This window comes from Mustelus asterias, chromosome 13 (assembly GCF_964213995.1).
Source record: "Mustelus asterias chromosome 13, sMusAst1.hap1.1, whole genome shotgun sequence".
Lineage (NCBI taxonomy): Eukaryota > Metazoa > Chordata > Chondrichthyes > Carcharhiniformes > Triakidae > Mustelus > Mustelus asterias.
The window spans coordinates 5,650,551-5,676,129 of NC_135813.1; the positions used below are offsets into that span (position 1 = coordinate 5,650,551).

At 49.4% G+C, this 25,579-nt stretch overlaps 1 protein-coding gene across 1 annotated transcript in view; it reads right to left on the reverse strand.

Moving 5' to 3' along the window:
• col27a1b (collagen, type XXVII, alpha 1b) overlaps window positions 1-25,579 on the reverse strand; it is a 610,967-nt gene that overhangs the window by 59,234 nt on the left and 526,154 nt on the right. The window contains exons 48-51 of the mRNA XM_078227545.1: window positions 23,968-24,024; window positions 7,903-7,956; window positions 2,916-2,969; window positions 2,587-2,640 (exon numbers count right to left, since the gene is read on the reverse strand). Coding sequence (XP_078083671.1) covers window positions 2,587-2,640; window positions 2,916-2,969; window positions 7,903-7,956; window positions 23,968-24,024 — 219 coding nt within the window. The remainder of the gene's footprint in view (window positions 1-2,586; window positions 2,641-2,915; window positions 2,970-7,902; window positions 7,957-23,967; window positions 24,025-25,579) is intronic.

Sequence of the window (25,579 nt, forward strand, 5' to 3'; positions counted from 1 at the left end):
CCTCAAAATAAGGGGGAGCAGATTTAGGACTGAGTTAAGGAGGAACTTTTTCACACAAAGGGTTGTGAATCTGTGGAATTTCCTGCCCAGTGAAGCAGTCAAGGCTACCTCGTTGAATGTTTTTAAGGCAAGGATAGATAAATTTTTGAACAGTAAAAGGAATTAAGGGTTATGGTGAGCGGGCGGGTAAGTGGAGCTGAGTCCACAAAAAGATCAGCCATGATCTTATTGAATGCAGAGCAGGCTCGAGGGGCCAGATGGCCGACTCCTGCTCCTAGTTCTATGTTCTTATTTAAATAAACATAGAAACTTATAAAATTCTAACAGGGTTAGACAGGGTAGATTCAGAAAGAATGTTCCTGATGGTGGGGGAGTCCAGAACTAGGGGGGGTCATAGTTTGAGGATAAGGGGGTAAACCTTTTAGAACTGAGATGAGGAGAAATTTCTCCACCCAGAGGGTGGTGAATGCGTGGAATTCACTCCCACAGAAAGTAGTTGAGGCCAAAACGTGTGATTTCAAGAAGAAATTAGATATAGCTCTTGGGGCTAAAAGGATTAAGGGATATGGGAGGGGGGAAGGGGGGATCAGGATATTGAATTTGATGATCAGCCATGATCAAAATGAACGGCGGAGCAAGCTCGAAGGGCCGAATGTTCTACTCTTGTTTCTACTTTCTATGTTTCTGTGTTGAAGGAAAGTCAGTCACGCCTCAATTCTGTGGAGATTGGGTGTCACACAAACTGAAAGTTAATGTGTAACAGGAATCGGCGGTGATTATTTTTCCATAGTTAGGAATTCTTTGCACCTTCTGTTGGGGAGAATATTTCTGCCAAGCCGAAAGGGTGCATTGTGTTTTGGCTCTGCCCTGGTCTTAGCCATGACGTCTCATTCAATAAACCGCTGACTGTTAATGGAATGATCTTACACAACATCACTCTCATGCCAATCCCAGTCTGACCTGCCAAACAAGTGCTCTCCTATTTGCATTCCGTGCAGGAATAATGAGAGTGTTCTGCAGGACAGGAAATGTTTGTTGTTTTTCTGTGAGAGCTTCTTTTATGTCAACAGACCCCTGATTAGCGTGTGGGTATCACGCCAAGCGAGGGGGACACCTCTGACAGCGTCACCCCCCAATTAGAGGGCCGGCAGTCAGTAGTGCCATCATTAGCAATGGCCACAGCCCGAGTTGCACCTGGAGGATGAGGGCTCATAGATAGCCCTTGGGCTCGTCAAATCAGGTAAGTAGGGTCTGGGGAGGTGCCAGGTCCTATTAGGCTGGTTCTGGTGAGGGCGGTGGGGTTGCCACTGAGGGTAGTGATACCCTCCCTGGGCCAAGGAGTGTCCAAAATGGAAGGCCCTCCCCCGAGCGCACTAGGAGTGGGCCTGGGCTTAGCTCTCCATAGAATCCCGACAGTGCAGAAGGAAGCCATTCGGCCCATCGAGTCTGCACCGACTCTCTGACAGAGCATCTTACTCAGGGCTTATCCCCATGTATTTACCGCACTAATTCTCCGACACATCTTGGGGGCAATTTAGCATGGCCAATCCACCTAACCTGCTCATCTTTGAACACTAAGGGGCAATTTAGCATGGTCAAACCACCAAACCTGCACCTCTATGGACACTAAGGGGCAAGTTAGCACGGCCAATCCACCTAATCTGCACATGTTTAGACACTAAGGGGCAATTTACCATGGCCAATCCACCAAACCTGCATATGTTTGGACACTAAGGGGCAATTTAGCATGGCCAATCCACCTTAGCTGCACATCTTTGGACACTAAGGGGAAATTTAGCATGGCCAATCAACCTTACCTGCACACCTTTGGACACTAAGGGGCAATTTAGCATGGTCAAACCACCAAACCTGCACATCTATGGACACTAAGGGGCAATTTACCATGGGCAATCCATCTTACCTGCACATCTTTGGACACTAAGGGGCAATTTAGCATGGCCAATCCACCTTACCTGCACACCTTTGGACACTAAGGGGCAATTTAGCATGGCCAATCCACCTAACCTACACATGTTTGGACACTAAGGGGCAATTTAGCATGGCCAATCCACCTAACCCGCACGTCATTCGGACTGTGGGAAGAAACTGGAGCACCCGGAGGAAACCCACGCAGATACGGGGAGAATGTGCAGACTTCACACAGATAGTCACCTGAGGCTGGAATTGAACCTGGGTCCCTGGTGCTGTGAGGCAGCAGTGCTAACCACTGTGCCACCGTGCCTCCCACCATGGATGAAAAACTGGTGGCCAAATCAGTCAAGAAGTGAGCACAGCCTTGGAGTCATTACCAGGACAAAGATGGGAACTGGAAGAATTAATTTTGCGCAGAAAGCTATTAGAACTCGGCATGCTTTGTCACAAGTGGTTCTTGAGGCGACACTTAAGAAGCCACTTGAAATGGAACTGAATATTTATCTTTAATAGGGCAATCAATGTGTATTGGGCACAAACAGAGAAACCAGAACAAGTGCAACAATCAAAATCACTTGCTGTCGGTCGTTCAGTTTCCGGGTTTGCCCTGTGGGATGTAACAATAGGGCAGAAAGTTGAATTGTAGTCACCTACCTCTTGACCCTTCGAACCTTTCACACCTGGTTTACCTGGGGGTCCAGTGTTACCCTAGAAGTTCCAAACAAACAATTAGAGGAATTATCTGTAAAGCTATACCCAGTGTAAGTCAGCGATTTTTGCAGCATAAAATGTGGAATCAATTATTGTGACGCTTCCCATCCAGACAAGCTCTCCTCCCACCGCACAATTGCACAAGTAACTCAAAACTTGTGGTTTGCATAGCAGGATGAATAAAGGCCAACTCTCTAATAAAGTGAAATTTTAAACTCAGGGGACATTTACACCAGCTTGTGGACTTTTATGAAGTTTTAATCGGCGCTTACCGGTAAACCTTGCTGGCCGTGTTTCCCCCTCTCGCCGTCCAACCCTTGCTGACCCTGTAAGTGAACAGATGCCAGTTAATGCCAACGTGCCAACTCTTACTGAGTTCATAATGTTTTGAGCATTTTAAATTCAAACATGCAGGCAGCGCCATGTCTATTTACCATGCACTGCCCGCCGCTCTCTTCAAATGCGCAGATAATTTTAAAAAATAGCACATTCCCTAATTGCGTGACCAGTTCCCTAATTGTGGAGTTGAGAGGGTTGGCTTAAGAGGAGAGACTGAGTAGACTAGGACTATACTCATTGGAATTCAGAAGAACGAGGGGAGATCTTATAGAAACATATAAGATTATGGAATTATAAATTGCCCCTTAGTGTTAGGGAGACTAGCTGGGTAAATACATGGGGTTATGGGGGATAGGGCCTGGGTGGGATTGTGGTCGATGCAGACTTGATGGGCCGAATGGCCTCCTTCTGCACTGTAGGATTCTATGAATCAAATCATTATGAAGGGAATAGATAAGATAGAAGCGGGGAGGTTGTTTCCACTGGATAAAAGCAAATTACTGCAGATGCTGGAATCTGAAACCAAAAGGGAAAATGCTGGAAAAGAGAGAAAAGAGCTGACGTTTTGAGTCCAGATGACCCTTTGTCAAAGCAGTGACAAAGGGTCATCTGGACTCGAAACGTCAGCTCTTTCCTCGCCTTACAGATGCTGCCAGGCTTGCTGAGATTTACCAGGTTGTTTCCACTGGCAGGTGAAACTAGCACTAGGGGGCATGGCCTCAAAATAAGGGGGAGCAGATTTAGGACTGAGTTGAGGAGGAACTTCTTCACCCTGAGGGTTGTGAATCTGTGGAATTCCCTGCCCAGTGAAGCAGTTGGGGCTGCCTTGTTGAATGTTTTTAAGGCAAGGATAGATAGATTTTTGAACTGTAAAGGAATTAAGGGTTATGGTGAGCGGGCGGGTAAGTGGAGCTGAGTCCATGAAAAGATCAACCATGATCTTATTGAATGGTGGAGCAGGCTCGAGGGGCCAGGTGGCCTACTCCTGCTCCTAGTTCTTATGTTCTTATTATGTCCTCGAGCAATAATCCCCTTGTTGTCAGTGACTACCGAATAAATCAGGAACATTGATGTAGCTACTGCTTTAAGGCATTAAGCTGTCTCAGTGCTTGTCCCATTTGTATTGGTCTCAATTTAACTAGGAGGTCCCTGAGTTTGCTATCCCATCAGGGGAAGCAATGGCCCAGTGGCATTATCACTAGATTATTAATCCAGAAACTCAGCTAATGTTCTGGTGACCCGGGTTCGAATCCCAAAAGAAGGGGGAACAGATTTAGGACTGAGTTGAGGAGGAACCTCTTCACCCAAAGGGTTGCGAATGGGTGGCACAGTGGTTAGCACTGCTGCCTCACAGCGCCAGGCTCCCGGGTTCGATTCCCGGCTTGGGTCACTATCTGTGCGGAGTTTGCACATTCTCTCCGTGTCTACATGAGTTTCCTCCGGGTGCTCCAGTTTCCTTCCACAGTCTAAAGATGTGCGGGTTAGGTAGATTGGCCATGCTAAATTGACCCGTAGTGTCAGGGGGACTCGCTAGAGTAAATGCATAGGGTTATGGGGTAAGGCCTGGTGGGATTATGGTCAGTGCCAATCCGATGGGCTGAATGGCCTCCTTCTGCACTCTAGGATTCTATGATTCTATGGATTTTATGAAATTGTACCACCACGGTGGTGGAATTTGAATTCAATAAAAAAAATCTGGAATTAAGAATCTGGAACAATTGTCGATTGTCGGAAAAACCCATCTGGTTCACTAATGTCCTTCAGGGAAGGAAATCTGTCGTCCTTACCCGGTCTGGCCTACATGTGACTCCAGAGCCATAGCAATGTGGTTGACTCTCAACTGCCCTCCAAGGGCAACTAGGGATGGGCAATAAATGCTGGCCAGGCACAAATGAAAAATAACCCCCCACTGGTACCCAATCCTTACACATATCTACACAACATCAACAAATTGCATTCGGAGAGGGTTACAGTGAGGCCATGGAGGGCTTTGAACACAAGGATGGGGGTTTTAAATTGGAGGGACTGCCTCTCCCAGAGTCAAGACAGATCACCAAGCATGTAGGAGGCGATGGGTGAAAGAGGGCGGGTGTGAGTGAGGATACGGGCAGTTGACTAGCTCAGGTTTTCAGAGGGTGAAAGGTGGGAGGTCAGTCGGGGGAGCAATGGAACAGTTGAGCCTGGAGATGACAAAGGAATGGGATGAGGGTTTCAGCAGCAGATGAGTTGGGGCACGGGAAGAGCTGTCAGAAGTTCGGAGCTGTGGATTTTGGGAACCAATTGAAACTGGACACTTGGAGGAAAACAGGAGGGGGAATATTTAAACAGTTGCACACATGAAGGTTGCTGATGGACATCCCACTCAGAGAGAGTAATTGTCACATCAGCCATCTAAAGGCAATCAGCAACAGTATTTTACAGTTGGTGGTCTGTCTGTTGGGTCTATAAAATAATGAGGAGCACAGATCAGCGTAGATAGTCAACATCTTTTTCCAAAGGTAGGGGAGTCCAAAACTAGAGGGCATAGGTTTAAGGTGAGAGGGGAGAGATACAAAAGGGTCCAGAGGGGCAATTTTTTCATACAGAGGGTGGTGAGTGTCTGGAACGAGCTGTTAGGGGTAGTAGTAGAGGCGGGTACAATTTTGTCTTTTAAAAAGCATTTAGACAGTTACATGGGTAGGATGGGTATAGAGGGATATGGGCCAAACGTGGGCAATTGGGACTAGCTTAGTTGTTAAAAAAAAGGGGCGGCATGGACAAGTTGGGCTGAAGGGCCTGTTTCCATGCTGTAAACCTCTATGACTCTATGATTCTATGACTATGACCTTGTGTCTTGGGGGCCAATTGCAACTCATTGCCAGTTTTCCCAATGATCCAAGCTCGGTTCAGTTCATGCGGCTGCGTTTATTTATTTTTCCATTTTTCAGACCAATCTGTCTCTAATCAGGAGACCACGGGGTCAGATTGTGTCAAACGGCAGAATTTAGCCAAGGTGGCTGCATTCAAACACCCAAATAGTCTTACATCTGTTTACTGTGCATCACCGACTGCCCGCATTAAATACACAGATAACTTAAAAAAGAAATTGAGGCAAGTTGTGGGATTTTTTCGGCCTCACTCGTTCCGAAACCGCCCGAGGTCAACGGACTTCCCATTGTCCTCCCCTCGCCCGCTCCGTGGTGGGTGGGGTGGTAGAATCCCGGCAAGGTATTAATTTCATGCTGCACCCTCCCAACAGGCTGAGAGGAGAATCATGAGTGAGTGTGGCTGACTCAAACACAGGTCGCTGAGTTAATTGGACAGTTTGCTAACCCATTCTACCACTCAGCCTTCAATGTATTGGCAGGTTTCTCTCTCCTATTTTAATCGTTCCACCATTGATGGCCAGGCCTTCAGTTGAAATCATAGAAACCCTACAGCACAGAAAGAGGCCATTTGGCCCATCGAGTCTGCACCGACCACAATCCCACCCAGGCCCTACCCCCATATCCCTTCATATTTACCCACTAATCCCTCTAACCTACGCATCTCAGGACACTAAGGGCAATTTTAGCATGGCCAATCAACCTAACCCGCACATCTTTGGACTGTGGGAGGAAACCGGAGCACACGGAGGAAACCCACGCAGACTCGAGGAGAATGTGCAAACTCCACACAGACAGTGACCCAAGCCGCGAATCAAACCTAGGTCCCTGGAGCTGTGAAGCAGCAGTGCTAATCACTGTGGAATTCCCGCCGTAAACCCCTCCGCCTCTCTTTCTCTCTCACTTTCTCTTTCTCTCTTTCCGCCTCTCTCCCTCACTCTCCCCCTTTTAAAACCCTTCGAGAAGCCACCTCTTTCACCAGGTTTTTTGGTCAACTGTCCAAATATCTCCTTATGTGTCTGTGACAAATTCTGTTCGATCCTTGCTCCTGTGAAGCTGCCTGGGACATTTTTCGAAGTTAAAGGCACTATATAAATACAGGTTGCTGTTGTTTGCTTTCTGAGTTTGCTGTCAGTGTTTTCACAATCAAATGCTTTGATTGGAAATTTGATCAACGCACCGGACCTCCTCATAGGTGAAGGTAACATTTGTTCAACTGCTCTTTCGCCCAGGAATTGATGGGTGTAATATTTCACAACTCAGTGATTAGGAAGCTCAGGGACAAACTCTGCACCTGTGTTAAAGTGGCACAGTGGTTAGCATTGCTGCCTCACAGCGCCAGGGACCTGGGTTCAATTCCGGTCTTGGATCACGATCTGTTGAAGTCTGCACGTTCTCCCTGTGTCTGCATGGGTTTCCCCCGGGCGCTCCGGTTTCCTCCCACAGTCCAAAGATGTGCAGGTTAGGGGGTTTAGCCATGGTAAATTGTCCCTTAGTGTCCAAAGATGTGCAGGTTAGGTGGATAGTCCATAGTAAATTGTCTCTTAGTGTCCAATGATGTGTACGTTAGGTGGATTGGCCATGCTAAATTGCCCCTTAGTGTCCAAAGATGGGCAGGTTAGGTGGATTGGCCATGCTAAATTGCCCCTTAATGTCCAAACATGCATAGCTTAGGTGGAGTGACTATGCTAAATTGCCCTTTCGTGTCCAGGGATGTGTAGGTTACGTGGATTAGCCGTGCTAAATTGCCCCTTGGTGTTCAAAGATTTCAAAGTGTTCAAAGGTTAGGTGAATTGGCCATGGTAAATGTGCAGGGTTGCAGTGATGGGGTTGCTGTGCAAGATGCTCTTTCGCAGAGTTGGTGCAGACTCGATGGGCTGAATGGCCTCCTTCTGCACTGTAGGGATTCTATGTATAAGCATCACTGGCGCTTTAAGCTGTGTAAAATAGAGTCTTGAGTGACGGCCATTTACTGAAACAAGATGCAGACAGGGCTGGCCACGAGAGCAGGAGGGTGGGGACAGAACCACACTGGCAGAAATGATAAATAACCTACAATATAGCCGGGGTCTCCAGGATCGCCTCTGTCTCCTCGGTCCCCAACAGGGCCCTGTGAAAATAACACACACACACTTCGGTTAGTTGAGTTTTAACCTCCTCTCCCACAATGCCGACCATGGATATTCCTGGGAATTTAGAAGAATGCGAGGTGATCGATTTGAAACACTGGGGAATGAGAGGGTAAATGCTGAGAAAGTGTTTCCCCTGAGAATCTAAAACTCAGAGTCACAGTCCCAGAATAAAAAATCGGTCATTTAGACCTGAGATGAAGAGGGGGGGATTGTGGGGTAGATAATGGGGTTACGGGGAGAGGGCCTGGTGTGGTGCACTGTCAGAGAGCCAGTGCAGGCTTGATGGGCCGAAAGGACTCCTTCTGCACTGTAGGGGTTCTATGGTTCTATTCTATGATTCTGTCAGTACTGAGGGAGTGCCGCACTGTCAGAGGGTCAGCACCGAGGGAGTGCCGCACTGTCAGAGGGTCAGTACTGAGGGAGTGCCGCACTGTCAGAGGGTCAGTACTGAGGGAGTGCCGCACTGTCAGAGGGTCAGTACTGAGGGAGTGCCGCACTGTCAGAGGGTCAGTACTGAGGGAGTGCCGCACTGTCAGAGGGTCAGTACTGAGGGAGTGCCGCACTGTCAGAGGGTCAGTGCTGAGGGAGTGCCGCACTGTCAGAGGGTCAGTACTGAGGGAGTGCCGCACTGTCAGAGGGTCAGTGCTGAGGGAGTGCCGCACTGTCAGAGGGTCAGTGCTGAGGGAGTGCCGCACTGTCAGAGGGTCACTACTGAGGGAGTGCCGCACTGTCAGAGGGTCAGTGCTGAGGGAGTGCCGCACTGTCAGAGGGTCAGTACTGAGGGAGTGCCGCACTGTCAGAGGGTCAGTGCTGAGGGAGTGCCGCACTGTCAGAGGGTCAGTGCTGAGGGAGCGCCGCACTGTCAGAGGGTCAGCACCGAGGGAGTGCCGCACTGTCAGAGGGTCAGTACTGAGGGAGTGCCGCACTGTCACAGGGTCAGTACTGAGGGAGTGCCGCACTGTCAGAGGGTCAGTACTGAGGGAGTGCCGCACTGTCACAGGGTCAGTACTGAGGGAGTGCCGCACTGTCAGAGGGTCAGTGCTGAGGGAGCGCCGCACTGTCAGAGGGTCAGTACTGAGGGAGTGCCGCACTGTCAGAGGGTCAGTGCTGAGGGAGTGCCGCACTGTCAGAGGGTCAGTGCTGAGGGAGTGCCGCACTGTCAGAGGGTCAGTACTGAGGGAGTGCCGCACTGTCAGAGGGTCAGTGCTGAGGGAGTGCCGCACTGTCAGAGGGTCAGTACTGAGGGAGTGCCGCACTGTCAGAGGGTCAGTGCTGAGGGAGTGCCGCACTGTCAGAGGGTCAATACTGAGGGAGTGCCGCACTGTCAGAGGGTCAGTACTGAGGAAGTGCCGCACTGTCAGAGGGTCAGTGCTGAGGGAGCGCCGCACTGTCAGAGGGTCAGTACTGAGGGAGTGCCGCACTGTCAGAGGGTCAGTGCTGAGGGAGTGCCGCACTGTCAGAGGGTCAGTGCTGAGGGAGTGCCGCACTGTCAGAGGGTCAGTACTGAGGGAGTGCCGCACTGTCAGAGGGTCAGTGCTGAGGGAGTGCCGCACTGTCAGAGGGTCAGTACTGAGGGAGTGCCGCACTGTCAGAGGGTCAGTGCTGAGGGAGTGCCGCACTGTCAGAGGGTCAGTGCTGAGGGAGTGCTGCACTGTCAGAGGGTCAGTACTGAGGGAGTGCCGCACTGTCAGAGGGTCAGTACTGAGGGAGTGCCGCACTGTCAGAGGGTCAGTGCTGAGGGAGAGCTGCACTGTCAGAGGGTCAGTACTGAGGGAGAGCTGCACTGTCAGAGGGTCAGTACTGAGGGAGTGCCGCACTGTCAGAGGGTCAGTGCTGAGGGAGAGCTGCACTGTCAGAGGGTCAGTGCTGAGGGAGAGCTGCACTGTCAGAGGGTCAGTACTGAGGGAGTGCTGCACCGTCAGTGGGTCAGCGCTGAGGGACTGTCGCACTGCCTGTGGATGAGACATTAAACCACTGGGGGTGAAGAAGAGTCAGGAAGGTCCCCCCCAGACTCTGGCCAATGTTTACCCCTCAATCAACATCAGAAAATCAGATTATCTGATCATTATCACATTGATGTTTTGTGGGATCTTACTGTGCCATGTTTCCGACATTACAACAATGGTTCAAAAGTACTTCAATGCGTGGCACAGTAGCACAGTGGTTAGCACTGCTGCTTCACAGCGCCAGGGACCTGGGTTCGATTCCCAGCTTGGGTCACTATCTGTGTGGAGTCTGCACGTTCTCCCCGTGTCTGTGTGGGTTTCCTCCGGGCGCTCCGGTTTCCTCCCACAGTCTGAAAGACGTGCTGGTTAGGGTGCATTGGCCGTGCTAAATTCTCCCTCAGTGTACCCGAACAGGCGCTGGAGTGTGGCGACTAGGGGATTTTCACAGTAACTTCATTGCAGTGTTAATGTAAGCCTGGATGTGACACTAATAACTAAACTTTATTTTTTCGCTTTGAGACATGCGGTGGTTGTGAAAAGCGCTATATAAATGCAGGTCTTTGTTCTCTGCTGTTTGTGGGATCTTGCTGTGCATAATTTGGCCACTGCATCACAGCAGTGTGGTGAACCATTGTTGGTTACCACTGTGGGTTGTTCCTATGTTACTGTTGGGTTAGGGTGTTGCCACTGTGGGGGTTGTATAATGTTGTTGGGTTAGGGTGTTTACCTGTGGTAAATGTTGTTGTGGCACATCCCGGTCGGGCCCCGCCTCCTGGGGAGAGGTATAAGACCCTCTGCTCCGGCAGGACCCCTCCAGTCTGAACTGGTGTACTCGTGTTAGTTAGTTCCATTGTTTGCTAATAAAAGCCTTCAATAGCTGAAGCCTTGTTCCACGTGCTTGATTGTCGCGCATCAATTTTATTAGCAAACTTAAAACTCTCAACAGTAAAAGGGAGTATGGAACAAATATTAAAACCAGAGCGTCTGGCGCTGGACCCACGTGCGGTCGGTGCCGCTAACACCTTCGACCACTGGTGGAAGTGTTTCGAAGACTACCTGGCAGCCTCTGTAGCTGTTACTACAGACGACGACAAACTCCAGGTCCTCCACGTGAGGGTAAGCGACACGGTCTATCTTGCGATTCGTGCGGCCACCACTTATCCGAGGGCCATCGAGCTCTTGAAGAAACGATACACGAGACCACCCAACGAGATCCACGCTCGTTACCTCCTCGCTACACGACGTCGGCAGTCGGGCGAAACCATGGAGGACTACGCCAATGAGCTCTTGCAGCTTGCCAGGGGTTGCGACTGCAAAGATGTGTCGGCAGAGCAATATATGTACGACCTCGCCCGAGATGCGTTCGTAGCAGGGGTAGGGTCCTCGTACATCCGGCTTAAGCTACTGGAGAAAGGGAACCTCAACTTGACCCAAGCGATGGAGATGGCTGAGATGCTGGAAGCGGCGTCGAAAAGCTTGGCTCTGTACCCCGAAGACCACATGGAGACAACGAGGCAAGAGCAAGCACAAATCCCTCCTCGCCCCACGGGTTCGCGCTCCCATATCGACCCGACGACGGCGGCAGCTCCAGGCGGACAGCGATGCTATTTTTGCGGCGGGGCCAAGCATTCACGGCAGCAGTGTCCTGCAAAAACGGCGATCTGCAGCCAGTGCGGTAAAAAGGGGCACTATGCTAAAGTTTGCAGGTCGAAGCCCAAAAACGGCAGTGCAGCCTGTGACCCTCCAGAGCGGAGACAATCTCCTTCGGCGTCGCAGTACCCACGAGGTCCGACCACGTGCGAATCCAGGACGGCGCCATCGTGGCTGACGGAGGAGGAGGAAGACCACCAGGAGTCGCTACGTTTGGCGCCCTCACCCACGTGCGATTCATGGGGGCGGCCATCATGGTCAACGACGACTAGGAGCGACCAGCAGGGGTCCTCAGTATCAACCTCGGCTGCATGCAGTGACGCCCAGGGGCCAACGGTGGCGTCGATCTCCCTGGACCAGACAAAGCATCACAGGCTTGATAATTCCATGATGAACATCAAGGTAAATGGTCGTACTGTGTATTGTCTGTTTGACAGTGGGAGCACCGAGAGTTTTATTCACCCTGACACTGCTAAAAGGTGTGGACTCCGGGTTCTACCTGCCAAACAGACAATTTCCATGGCATCACGGTCCCGGTCTGTACCGATCCAAGGACGTTGTATGGTAACCCTAGAGGTACAGGGCACAATTTACGAGCGATACAGGCTCCTTGTGTTACCGCACCTTTGTGCGCCAATTCTCCTCGGACTAAATTTTATGGTCCACATGAAGAGTGTGATCCTACAGTACGGTGGGCCACTCCCTTCACTGGCAGTAGGGAATCAGCCGCAGCCTCCAAATTGCCCAAAGCGCCCCGCATGCAATCTCTCCACACTAAAAATCACCACACCTTCTTTATTTAAGAATCTGGTACCAGGCTGCAAGCCCATCGCTACTAAGAGTAGGCGTTACAGCACTGAAGACCGGATCTTTATCAGATCTGAGGTTCAGCGGCTCCTCAAGGAAGGGATCATACAGGCCAGTGCTAGTCCGTGGAGAGCGCAGGTCGTGGTGGTTAAAAGCGGGAACAAACCTCGGATGGTCATCGACTACAGTCAGACCATTAACCGTTATACGCAGCTGGATGCGTATCCTCTCCCGCGCATTTCTGATATGGTCAATCAGATTGCGCAGTACCGGGTGTTCTCTACCATAGACCTTAAGTCCGCCTACCATCAACTCCCCATCCGCCCAGAGGACCGACAATACATAGAACATAGAACATAGAAAGCCACAGCACAAACAGGCCCTTCGGCCCACAAGTTGCGCTGATCATATCCCTACCTCTAGGCCTATCTATAGCCCTCAATCCCATTAAATCCCATGTACTCATCCAGAAGTCTCTTAAAAGACCCCAACGAGTTTGCCTCCACCACCACCGACGTCAGCCGATTCCACTCACCCACCACCCTCTGAGTGAAAAACGTACCCCTGACATCTCCTCTGTACCTACCCCCCAGCACCTTAAACCTGTGTCCTCTCGTAGCTTTTGAGGCGGATGGTCATCTATACCAGTTTCTCAGGGTTCCATTTGGTGTCACCAATGGGGTCTCGGTCTTCCAGCGTGCTATGGACCGAATGGTGGACCAGAATGGGTTGAGGGCTACCTTCCCGTACCTGGATAACGTCACCATCTGCGGCCATGACCAGCAGGACCATGACACGAATCTCCAACACTTTCTGCGCACTGCATCTCGCCTGAATCTGACCTATAACAGGGAGAAGTGCGTATTCCGTACGCGCAGGTTAGCTATCCTTGGATACGTGGTGGAAAACGGGGTCATCGGCCCTGATCCAGACCGTATGCGCCCCCTTACTGAACTTCCCTTGCCCGCTAGCACAAAAGCACTGAGGAGATGCCTCGGCTTCTTTTCGTATTATGCGCAGTGGGTCCCCAACTTCGCGGACAAAGCTCGTCCGCTCATCAAGTCCACGACCTTCCCACTCACGCCGGAGGCCCAAGTGGCCTTCAAGGCTTTGAAAAGCGACATTGCGAAAGCCACGATGCACGCGGTGGATGAATCCATCCCTTTTCAGGTGGAAAGTGATGCATCTGATTTCGCCCTAGCCGCCACACTAAACCAGGCAGGCAGGCCCGTCGCGTTTTTTTCCCGCACCCTTCAAGGCCCCGAAATTCGGCACTCAGCGGTGGAGAAGGAGGCTCAGGCCATTGTGGAGGCCGTCAGACACTGGCGCCATTACCTGGCGGGGAAGCGGTTCACCCTGATCACGGATCAACGATCCGTGGCGTTTATGTTCAGTAACACGCAGAGGGGCAAGATCAAGAACGATAAGATCTTGCGGTGGAGAATTGAGCTCTCCACCTATAATTACGATATTATGTATCGTCCAGGGAAGCTCAATGAGCCCTCGGATGCCCTCTCGCGTGGAACATGCGCCATCATGCAGGAGGACCGCTTGAAGGCCCTCCACAATGACCTGTGCCATCCTGGAGTCACCCGACTCTACCACTTCGTAAAAGCCCGCAACCTGCCCTACTCGGTGGAGGATGTCAGGTCAGTGACAAGAAGCTGTTGGATTTGTGCGGAATGCAAACCGCACTTTTATCGACCGGACCGGGCACAATTGGTCAAGGCCACTCGCCCCTTCGAGAGGCTGAGTGTGGATTTTAAGGGCCCCCTTCCCTCAACGGACCGGAATGTCTATTTTCTCAATATAATAGATGAATACTCCCGGTTCCCGTTTGTTGTCCCCTGTGCGGACACGTCGACTGCCACTGTGATTAAGGCATTCAGTGATCTTTTTACCCTGTTCGGGTACCCCTGCTACATACATAGCGACAGGGGCTCGTCGTTCAAGAGTAACGACTTGAGGCAATTCCTGCTCTCATACGGGATTGCCTCTCGTAGAACCACGAGCTACAACCCTAGGGGTAACGGACAGGTGGAGAGGGAGAATGCTACAGTCTGGAAGGCTGTCCTACTGGCGCTGAAATCCAGGGGCCTTCCAGTCTCCCGTTGGCAGGAGGTCCTTCCAAATGCGCTTCATTCCATTCGCTCCCTCCTGTGTACGGCAACCAATGCTACTCCCCACGAGAGGATGTTCTCATTCCCTCGGAAGTCGTCCTCGGGGATCTCCTTACCAGCCTGGTTGACGTACCCAGGACCCGTCCTTCTGCGGCGACATGTGAGGGCCCGCAGGTCCGACCCCTTGGTCGAACCGGTCCAACTCCTCCACGCCAACCCTCAGTATGCCTATGTGGCATATCCTGATGGGCGAGAGGACACAGTCTCCATTCGAGACCTGGCGCCCGCAGGGGACGTAGCAACTCCTGTCGCTCCCATACCCCCTGTCACGAATCCCCTATCACTTATTTCTTCCCCAGACGTGGCGCGGTCAGCACCGGGACCAGTGCATAACAGTTATACTCCCATGTACAGCTTGCCTGAGACTCGGAGATCAGCGCCACCACAGAAGGTTCCAGGATCCCCTGCACCATCGCCTCACCAGGGTCAACCGGCCCGGGAGTCCTCGAGGGGACAGCCGGACGCTGTTTTGGAGAGAACGCCACCGCAAGCACCTGCTCCGGTATCGCAACCGGTGTTGAGGAGATCACAGCGACGGTGCGGTCCTCCAGACCGTCTGGACTTGTGAATTTTGTACATATATGATCTGTTTTTCGCACCCCGCCGGCCTTTGTTTTTAAAGGAGGGGTGAATGTGGTGAACCATCGTTGGTTACCACTGTGGGTTGTTCCTATGTTACTGTTGGGTTAGGGTGTTGCCACTGTGGGGGTTGTATAATGTTGTTGGGTTAGGGTGTTTACCTGTGGTAAATGTTGTTATGGCACATCCCGGTCGGGCCCCGCCTCCTGGGGAGAGGTATAAGACCCTCTGCTCCGGCAGGACCCCTCCAGTCTGAACTGGTGTACTCGTGTTAGTTAGTTCCATTGTTTGCTAATAAAAGCCTTCAATAGCTGAAGCCTTGTTCCACGTGCTTGATTGTCGCGCATCAAGCAGTGATTGGACTTCATCGGCTGTGAAGCACTTTGAGCCCAGTGGTCCTGAAAAGTGCCACAGAAAAGTAATTCTTTTTATCTGTAGAACGGAATGTCCTGTTTTTAAGTTCCGCTGTTCTGCTCTTTAAAACGAACAGTTTACAGAATCTGCAGTGGATGTTTTTTTAAGTTTTAAAGTTTATTTGTTATTGTCACAAGTAGGTTTACATAACACTGCAATGAAGTTACTGTGAAAATCCCCTAGTCGCCACACTCCGGTACCTGTTCAGGTACACTGAAGGAGAATTTAGCACGGCCAATGCACCCTAACCAGCACGCCTTCTGGACTGTGGAAGGAAACCAGAGCACCCGGAGGAAACCCACGCAGACACGGGGAGAACGTGCAAACTCCGCACAGACAGTGACCCAAGCCGGGAATCGAACCCGGGTCTCTGGCGCTGTGAGGCAGCAGTGCTAACCACTGTGCCATCTTCTACTAGCTGGAGCCACGTTCCAGACCTTTGTTTAGAACATAGATAACTGTCAAATCTTGTGCAAGATGGCAAGAGTTAAGTAAATTATTTATAGTTTGAGGTTAATAAGAACCTTGGCTCGAAGTCATCTCAAGAGCATCTGTTGCGAGTTGGATGTTTGCTGGCCTTTGGTGTTCTGGTAACTATTTAATGGCTGGAACTGAACTGTCTTTGCGATTCGCTGCAGATGTTATCATCACACTAACTGTAGCTCAGATTAATTCACATCAACTCATTGGAGTGGGGGGGGGGGAGGTGAGGATTCAGGGGAGACCATTTAGGACGGAGATGAGGAGACATTTCTTCACCCAAAGAGTGGTGAGCCTGTGGAATTCATTACCACAGGAAGTAGTTGATGCCAAAACATTGAATGTATCCAAGGAGCGGCTGGATATAGCACTCGGGATGAATGGGATCAAAGGTTATGGGGAGAAAGCAGGATTAGGCTATTGAGTTGGATGATCAGCCATGATTGTGATGAATGGCGGAGCAGGCTCGAAGGGCCGAATGGCCTCCTGCTGCTCCTATCTTCTATATTTCTATGAACGCAGATCAGGTTTAGGGCTTGACTTTGCACTGGTGATAGACGGGACCTGTCGGGGAATTGATTTGATTTATTATTGTCACATGTATTAGCATACAGTGAAAAGTATTGTTTCTTGCGCGCTCTACAGACAAAGCATACCGTTCATAGAGAAGGAAATGAGAGAGTGCAGAATGCAGAATGTATTGGTTTAGCCATTTGGCTGGACAGCTGCTTAGTGACGCACAACAACGCCAACAGCGTGGGTTCAATTCCCGCACCGGCTGAGGTTATTCAAGGAAGGCCCTGCCTTTCCAACCTTGCCCCTCGCCTGAGATGTGGTGATCCACAGGTTAAATCACCACCAGTCAGCTCACCCCCTCATAGGGGAGAGGAGCCTACGGTCATCTGGGTCTATTATGCTTGAGGTCTGATATTTAGACTAACTGAGGCCAGTGGTAGTAAACTAACTGAACAGATTATTAACACGTCTTAATCTCAGCACAAGATTGGCTGGGCAAGCTCCACCTAGAGTGGAGCTTGAGTCTTGGGTCACCTGATCTATCTCTTAAAGGGGCACTCCCCAACATACATACTGTCGGAGCTAAAAAGATATTTAGACACAGTGTTCCCGAGTGATGGATCCTTTATTGCCACCTTATCGATAAGGAGAGAAATTCTTCAGTTCTTCTCTCCTTATCGATAAGGCGGCAATAAAATAATAGGGGGACCTTGGAGTTCAGGTGCACGGTTCTCTAAAGGTGGAGTCACAGGTAGATAGGGCAGTGAAGAAGGCTTTTGGCATGCTGGCCTTCATCAGTCAGGACATTGAGTATCGAAGTTGGGAAGTTAAGTTGCAGTTGTACAGGACATTGGTGAGGCCGCACCTGGAGTATTGTGCTCAGTTTTGGTCGCCTTGCTGTAGGAAAGATGTTATTAAACCGGAGAGAGTGAAGAAGAGATTTACAAGGATGTTGCCAGGACTCAAGGGACTGAGTTATAGGGAGAGATTGGACAAGCTAGGACTTTTTTCTTTGGAGCATAGGAGTCTGAGGGGTGATCTTATAGAGGTGTATCAGATCACGAGAGGCATGGATAGGGTGAATGCACTCAGTCTTTTTCCCAGGGTTGGAGAATCGAGAACTAGAGGGCATAGGTTTAAGGTGAGAGGGGAAAGATACAAAAGGGTCCAGAGGGGCAATTATTTCACAAATGCAGACAAATGGGGTTAGCTTAGATATGCTTTTTGGTCGGCATGGACCAGTTTGGGCTGAAGGGCCTGTCTCCATGCCATAGATTCTATGATTCTATGATACATAACAGGGACTATGGCGACTTCACATTTTACAGAAGCTATCAGAAGAATCTGGATTCCCCCCAATCCTCGTGGCAACAATACCCCACTAACTTTAGGTCAACTTTGTAATTTTAGTTTTTAAGATTCTATTATCTATCTGTACATGTGTCAATCAAATTTTAGTTTTTTACTTAAACTTACAAAGCTAGTTTGGGATAGATAGAGTGAACGTTGAAAGACTATTTCCTCGGGTGGATGGAGCTTTTACAAGGGGGCATAACTATAGGGTTCGTGGCGGGAGATACAGGAAGGATATCAGAGGTAGGTTCTTTATGCAGAGAGTGGTTGGGGTGTGGAATGGACTGCCTGCAGTGATAGTGGAGTCAGACACTTTAGGAACATTTAAGCGGTTATTGGATAGGCACATGGAGCACACCAGGATGATAGGGAGTGGGATAGCTTGATCTTGGTTTCAGATAAAGCTCGGCACAACATCGTGGGCTGAAGGGCCTGTTCTGTGCTGTACTGTTCTATGTTCTATGTTCTAGTGCTCAGAGTGGACCAGGCAAGTTCCGAATCCGTTCCTTGCTTGCTCCAAAAACCAATTCAAATTCACATTCAATCCAATTCATGGTCCCCACAAGAGAGACAGACAAGGTCCAGGCTGACAAGGCAAGGCATTGCGCCCATCTTGGGCTTGATCTGACATAAGAACATGAGAGCTAGGAGCAGGAGAGGCCATCTGGCCCCTCGAGCCTGCTCTGCCATTCAATAAGATCATGGCTGATCTTTTCGTGGACTCAGCTCCACTTACCCGCCCGCTCACCATAACCCTTAATTCCTTCACTGTTCAAAAATTTATCTATCCTTGCCTTAAAAACATTCAATGAGGTAGCCTCAACTGCTTCACTGGGCAGGGAATTCCACAGATTCACAACCCTTTATGTGAAGAAGTTCTAAATCTGCTTCCCCTTATTTTGAGGCTATGCCCCCTAGTTCTAGTTTCACCCGCCTGACGCTTAATCTTAGACAAAAGGTCAATCAAGTGCTACACTACACTGGTGAGGAGTCCAGAACCAGGGGTTCACAGTCTGAGGATTCGGGGTAGACTATTTAGGACAGAGGTGAGGAGACATTTCTTCACCCGGTGAGCTTGTGGAATTCATTACCACAGGAAGTCGTTGATGCCAAAACATTGAATGTATTCAAGAGGCGGCTGGATATAGCACTTGGGGCGAATGGGATCAAAGGTTATGGGGAGAAAGCAGGATTAGGCTATTGAGTTGGATGATCAGCCATGATCGTGATGAATGGCGGGGCAGGCTCGAAGGGCCGAATGGCCTCCTCCTGCTCCTATCCTCTATGTTTCTATGTTTTCAATGTTAAGCAAACCCGTATTTGATATGCCATTGGCTGAGATAGACTTTGTACTGAAGGTTCTTCAGTGGACTCCCCCTGCAGGAGTACAGAGGAAGGAAGACCTGTGTATATTCCGGCTATCAGATGCAACTCCCAGCCCAGTAGGTGCGAGCTGACCCTTCCTGATTCAGCTCCCTCTGCTGAGCACATAGGTAGCTGCAAATTCCTGGGCCTGACTCCACTGGTCTGATTACTCTAGAACAGAACCCTTGCCTGTCCTTTTTGGTTTGATTTGATTTATTATTGTCACATGTATTAGTAAAGAGTGAAAAGTATTGTTTCTTGTGCGCTATACAGACAAAGCATACCATTCATAGAGAAGGAAACGAGAGAGTGCAGAATGTAGTGTTACAGTCATAGCTAGGGTGTAGAGAAAGATCAACTTAATGCGAGGTAGGTCCATTCAAAAGTCTGACAGCAGCAGGGAAGAAGCTGTTCTTGAGTTGGTTGGTACGTGACCTCAGGCTTTTGTATCTTTTTCCCAATGGAAGAAGGTGGAAGAGAGAATGTCCGGGGTGCCTTTGTGTCCGTAATTATGCTGGCTGCTTTTCCAAGGCAGCGGGAAGTGTAGACAGAGTCAATGGATGGGAGGCTGGTTTGCGTGATGGACTGGGCTTTGTTCATGACCCTTTGTAGTTTCTTGCAGTCTTGGACAAAGCCTTGGTGTCGGGCAATGACCCCAGTACCCCCAATCCTGGGATTATTGGGATGTTTCGCTCACGCAGCTGCCCTGGCGTGCCCTTCCAAGGGAAGAGGAATTTCGGATGGATGTATCGTAAAATCTGGAGGAAGTGTCAGAGCTTGGAGGCCAAGAGGATAGAGGCAATGGTCCATTCTATCCAGTCCATCTATGTTATAGAAAAAGGTCATCCAGACTCGAAACATTGGCTCTATTCTCCCTCCACAGATGCTGTCAGACCCGCTGAGATTTTCCAGCATTCTTCTGTTTTTGTTGTGTAGAGAATGGTCATTTGATTAATTGAAGACCAGTCCTGAGTAATATCCCACATTCTGTGACAGGTTCTATTATAATGAGGGCACCCATTCAATTCTTAGCAATGTTATTTTGAATTCATTCCTGAAAACTACACCTTAGATAACAGTCCTTTTGCTCAGTCAAAGTCCTGTGAGTTTACCCAAAGTAACTTCTCATTCAATATTCCCATATAATTCCATGGTTATTTGACCTTTATTCCTTCACACACCGCCGGCCAATCAGAGGCTGGAATTCTCCGGTGTCGCCGCAATTAATGAAGTCGTGGCTGAGCATCAAATTCCCTGTTCTCGCTGGCAGCAGGGACCGGGTATGGACAAGATCTGAGAATCCCGTCCAAAATGTCTGGGTGGCACGGTGGCACAGTGGTTAGCACTGCTGCCTCACAGCGCCAGGGACCCGGGTTCGATTTCCGGCTTGGGTCGCTGTCTGTGTGGAGTTTGCACATTCTCCCCATGTCCGTGTGGGTTTCCTCCGGGTGCTCCGGTTTCCTCCCACACTCCGGGGTGAACGCGCAGACAGTCACTCAAGCCGGGTATCAAAACCAGGTCGCTGGTGCTGTGAGGCAGCAGTGCCACCGTGCTGCCCATTAAGACTGGCATAAATTCAGTGCCAGCAAGAACAACAACTAAACTCCTGTGTTAAAAATCTTCCTGTGTTTTAATGGGGTGGCACAGTGGGTTAGCACTGCTGCCTCACAGCGCCAGGGACCCGGATTCGATTCCCGGCTTGGGTCACGGTCTGTGCACAGTCTGCACGTTCTCCCCGTGTCTGCGTGGGTTTCCTCCCGCACTCCGAAAGACATGCTGGTTAGGTGCTAAATTCTCTCTCAGTCACCCCACGCACTGCTGCGAAACCCACAGGAGGGGGTGCACTGCCGGCGGGACGGGAGAATCCCGCCAGAGTGAACGGCATGAGAATTCTGGCCTTCATTTCTAGAAATTGGATGGGCATCCTCTTCATAAAAGGACCTATCACAAAATGTGGGATATTACTAAGGGCTGGCCTTCAATCAATCAAATGAACCTCGTCTTAGCAACCATTCATTAAAACAGCCCAAAATTCACGATAAATACCTCAATCCAAAGTTGAATAGTTTCAGATTTGTCAGGGTGTTTAATTTGGCTCCACGTCTGTTCAGAATCTAACAAGTTTCACACTCTCGGGAATGAAGGAAATCTTGCTTTAATAGTTGATGGATATCCTTCCTTTACTTCTTTGAAAAATACTGGATTTGTAACATGTAGAGTTTCAATTTTGGATTCTCCATGAGAAATCAGAGCTCGCGACCTATTTTCTTTATCTGGCTCAGCACTTTACGCTTCTCAGATCATCGCCAACTTGCATATTTTCAGATTACAATAAATTTGTGCCTGCTTAAAACTATTATTGCCTCATAGAATCCTCACAGGGCTGAAGTCTGCACCAACAACAATCCCACCCAGGCCCTATCCCCGTAACCCCACGTATTTACCTTGCTAATCCCCCCTGACACTATGTATTTACCCTAGCTAGTCCTCCTGACACTAATGGACAATTTAACACGGCCAATCCACCTAACCCGCACATCTCTGGAGTGTGGGAGGAAACCGGAGCACCCGGAGGAAACCCACGCAGACACGGGGGAGAATATGCAAACTCCACACAGACAGTGACCCGAGCCGGGAATCGAACCCAGGTCCCTGGCGCTATGAGGCAGCAGTGCTAACCACTGTGTCACCTTGCTGTCATTTAGTCTTCTGTAAGACCTGACCCCTGTTCCCTTGTGCTGGGGGAATATTTAGCGAGGAATTCCATAGAGTCAGAGGATGGGATTTTAAGGCCTCGCTCGTCCCGAAACCGTAAAATCCCGCCCGAAGTCAATGGACCTTTCCATGGTCTGCCGCTCACCCGCTCCGATTCCTGTGGTGGGCGGGACAATAAAATTCTGGCCATTGAGTCATCGAGATGTACAGCATGGAAACAGGCCCTTCAGCCCAACTCGTCCATGCCGTTCCCTCAACTGAACTAGTTCCATTTGCCTGTGTTTGGCCCATATCCCTCTAAACCTTTCCCATCCATGTACCTGTCCAAATGTCTTTTAAAAGTGGATACTTACAATCTCCAGGAAAATTACAACCTAGCTAACGTTAGCTGTAAATAATTCTGTCAGGAAGAAGGTAATAAACTTGGCTGCTTCCACTCCTTTGGCTGAGGTCTGTGTTGGACGCAGAAAACTCAATTATGTGTCTTTGTGTCCTGACTCCCTCCAGCTGAAATCATAGAATAGAATCATCGAATCCCTGCAGTGCAGAAGGAGACCATTCGGCCCATCAAGTCTGCTCTGACTGTCCGACAGAGCAACTTACTCAGGCTCACACCCTCAACTGCCCTATCCTCATAACCCCACAAATACCCCAAAGACACACATCTCGTGACATTAAGGGACAATTTTGCATGGCCAATCCTCCTAACCTACACATCTTGGGACACTAAGGGGCAATTTAGCATGGCCAATCCACCTAACCTGCACATCTTTGGGCTGTGGGAGGAAACCGGAGCACCCGGAGGAAACCCACACAAACACAGGGAGGATGTGTAAATTCCACACAGACAGTGACCCAAACCGGGAATCGAACCCGGCTCCCTGGTGCTGTGAGGCAGCAGTGCTAACCACTGTGCCAGCGTGCTGTCCTTGCAGTCGGGGATGAGGTGGGGGGGGGGGGCGGAATTAATCAGGAGGTAGAATGGAACTTCAGAAAACACTTCAAGTAATAATCTAAGATTAGAATGCACCACAGGCTCTCGGGGGTGGGGGGGAGGGGGGGGAGGAATTTGGAATTTCTGGTCTCAGGATTCTTGATCTCAGGATTCAAGTGCCCCATTGGCACTTTATCCTGTGGATGATTCCAAAAGTGGGTGCGTAGGCTCTCATTGGCTCTTCAGCCAACAGGCGACCTTCCTGTCGCCTCTATTAAATACTGCCCACGAACTCCGTTTCTCTCTCCACTGGTGCTGTCTGAACTGCTGAGTATTTCCAGCCTTTTCTGTTTTTATTTCAGATCTCCAGTATTTTGCTCATGTCGGGAAAATAGCAGGAAAGAAGGATCTAAGATGGCGTCGGGGTGTGGCGGCTTCTCGCGAGCTGTCCCCAACATACCCTCTAATTCTATCTTTTATCCTCATTCTATGCTTTTAAATCTGTACCATAACTCTATGAAACTCTCCAATAATGTTCCAGTTACTCTATATTCTGCATTCACTCCTTTCCTTCTCCCCTGTGTACTCTATGAACGGTATGCTTCGTCAGTTTGGATGGAAGAAACAATATTTTTCACTGTATCGTAATACATGTGACAATAATAAATCAAATCAAAATCAAATTAAATCAAATCAAATCAAAATCAAAATCAAATCAAAATCAAAATCAAAACCAAATCAAAATCAAATCAAGTCAAGTCAAATCAAGTCAAATCAAAATTAAATCAGGGTGGGCAGATAAGTGGCAGATGCTGATCAATGCAGAGAAATGGAAAGTTACACATTTTGGAAATAAGAATACAAATTTTAAATGCAGTAGCGGAACAGATGAGCCTGGTGTACAGATACACAAATTATTAAAGAAGAGGGCAAAGTGGATAAGGCCATAAAAAGGATGTTCCGAGTCACTGAACATTCAGTTACAGGGAGAATGTTGATCAGGTTTAGTTAATTATATTTAACACAGATTTTTCTCCAAAGGACACTTACCCTGTCTCCGGGTGGGCCTGGAGGACCTTCCAGCTTCCCATCATCCCCTTGTTCACCCTGGGACATAAGAATAATTTGATTAGTAACATTCTGAATATACCGTGGGCATCAGGGCCAGAAGAATGGCTTAACCAGGAAAGCCCTGGTCGTACTAACAATCCAACTGACTAGAAATAAACAAAAAGATTTGCATTCATCTGGCACCTTTCAAGAAGAAGGTCAGAAGATTGAGACAATGGGTGGGATTTTACAGCCTTGCTTGTTCTGCAACCCTAAAATCCTGCCCGAGGTCAACGGTCCTTTCCATGGTCTGCCCCTCGCTTGCTCCAATTCCCGTGGCGGGTGCGGACGGGAAAATTCCGGCCATCAAGTCAGAATTACAATTCCCAAGGAATGTAAGTGCGCAGGTACAGCAGGTAGTAAAGAAGGCAAATGGTATGTTGGCCTTCATAGCGAGAAAACTTGGCTACAGGGATAGGGATGTTTTGCTGCAACTTTATGGGGCGTTGGTGAGGCCACACCTGGAGTATTGTGCGCAGTTTTGGTGTCCTTATCTGAGGAAGGATGTCCTTGCTATAGAGGGAGTACAGTGAAGGTTTACCAGGCTGATTCCTGGGATGGCAGGTCTGTCATATGCGGAGAGACTAAGTTGGTTAGGATTATATTCACTGGAGTTTAGAAGAGTGAGAGGGGATCTCATTGAGACTTATAAAATTCTAACAGAGTTAGAACATAGAACATAGAAAGCCACAGCACAAACAGGCCCTTCGGCCCACAAGTTGCGCCGATCACATCCCCACCTCTAGGCCTATCTATAGCCCTCAATCCCATTAAATCCCATGTACTCATCCAGAAGTCTCTTAAAAGACCCCAACGAGTTTGCCTCCACCACCACCGACGTCAGCCGATTCCACTCACCCACCACCCTCTGAGTGAAAAACTTACCCCTGACATCCCCCCTGTACCTACCCCCCAGCACCTTAAACCTGTGTCCTCTCGTAGCAACCATTTCAGCCCTTGGAAATAGCCTCTGAGAGTCCACCCTATCCAGACCCCTCAACATCTTGTAAACCTCTATCAGGTCACCTCTCATCCTTCGTCTCTCCAGGGAGAAGAGACCAAGCTCCCTCAACCTATCCTCATAAGGCATGCCCCCCAATCCAGGCAACAGAGTTAGACAGGGTAGATTCAGAAAGAATGTTCCCAATGGTGGGGGAGTCCAGAACTAGGGGTCATAGTTTGAGGATAAGGGGCAAACCTTTTAGAGCTGAGGTGAGGAGAAATTTCTTCACCCAGAGGGTGGTGAATGTGTGGAATTCACTCCCACAGAAAGTAGTTGAGGCCAAAACGTTGTCTGATTTCAAGAAGAAACTAGATATAGCTCTTGGGGCTAAAGGGATCAAGGGATATGGCGGGGAGGGGGGATCAGGATATTGAATTTGATGATCAGCCATGATCGTAATGAATGGCGGAGCAGGTTCGAAGGGCCGAATGGCCTCCTCCTGCTTCCAGTTTCTACGAAATATTTCACTAACTTCCACAAAAGTTTATTTATGGCGACATTGTAAAATTCTGCACTCTCTCCTTTCCTTCTCTATGAACGGTATGCTTT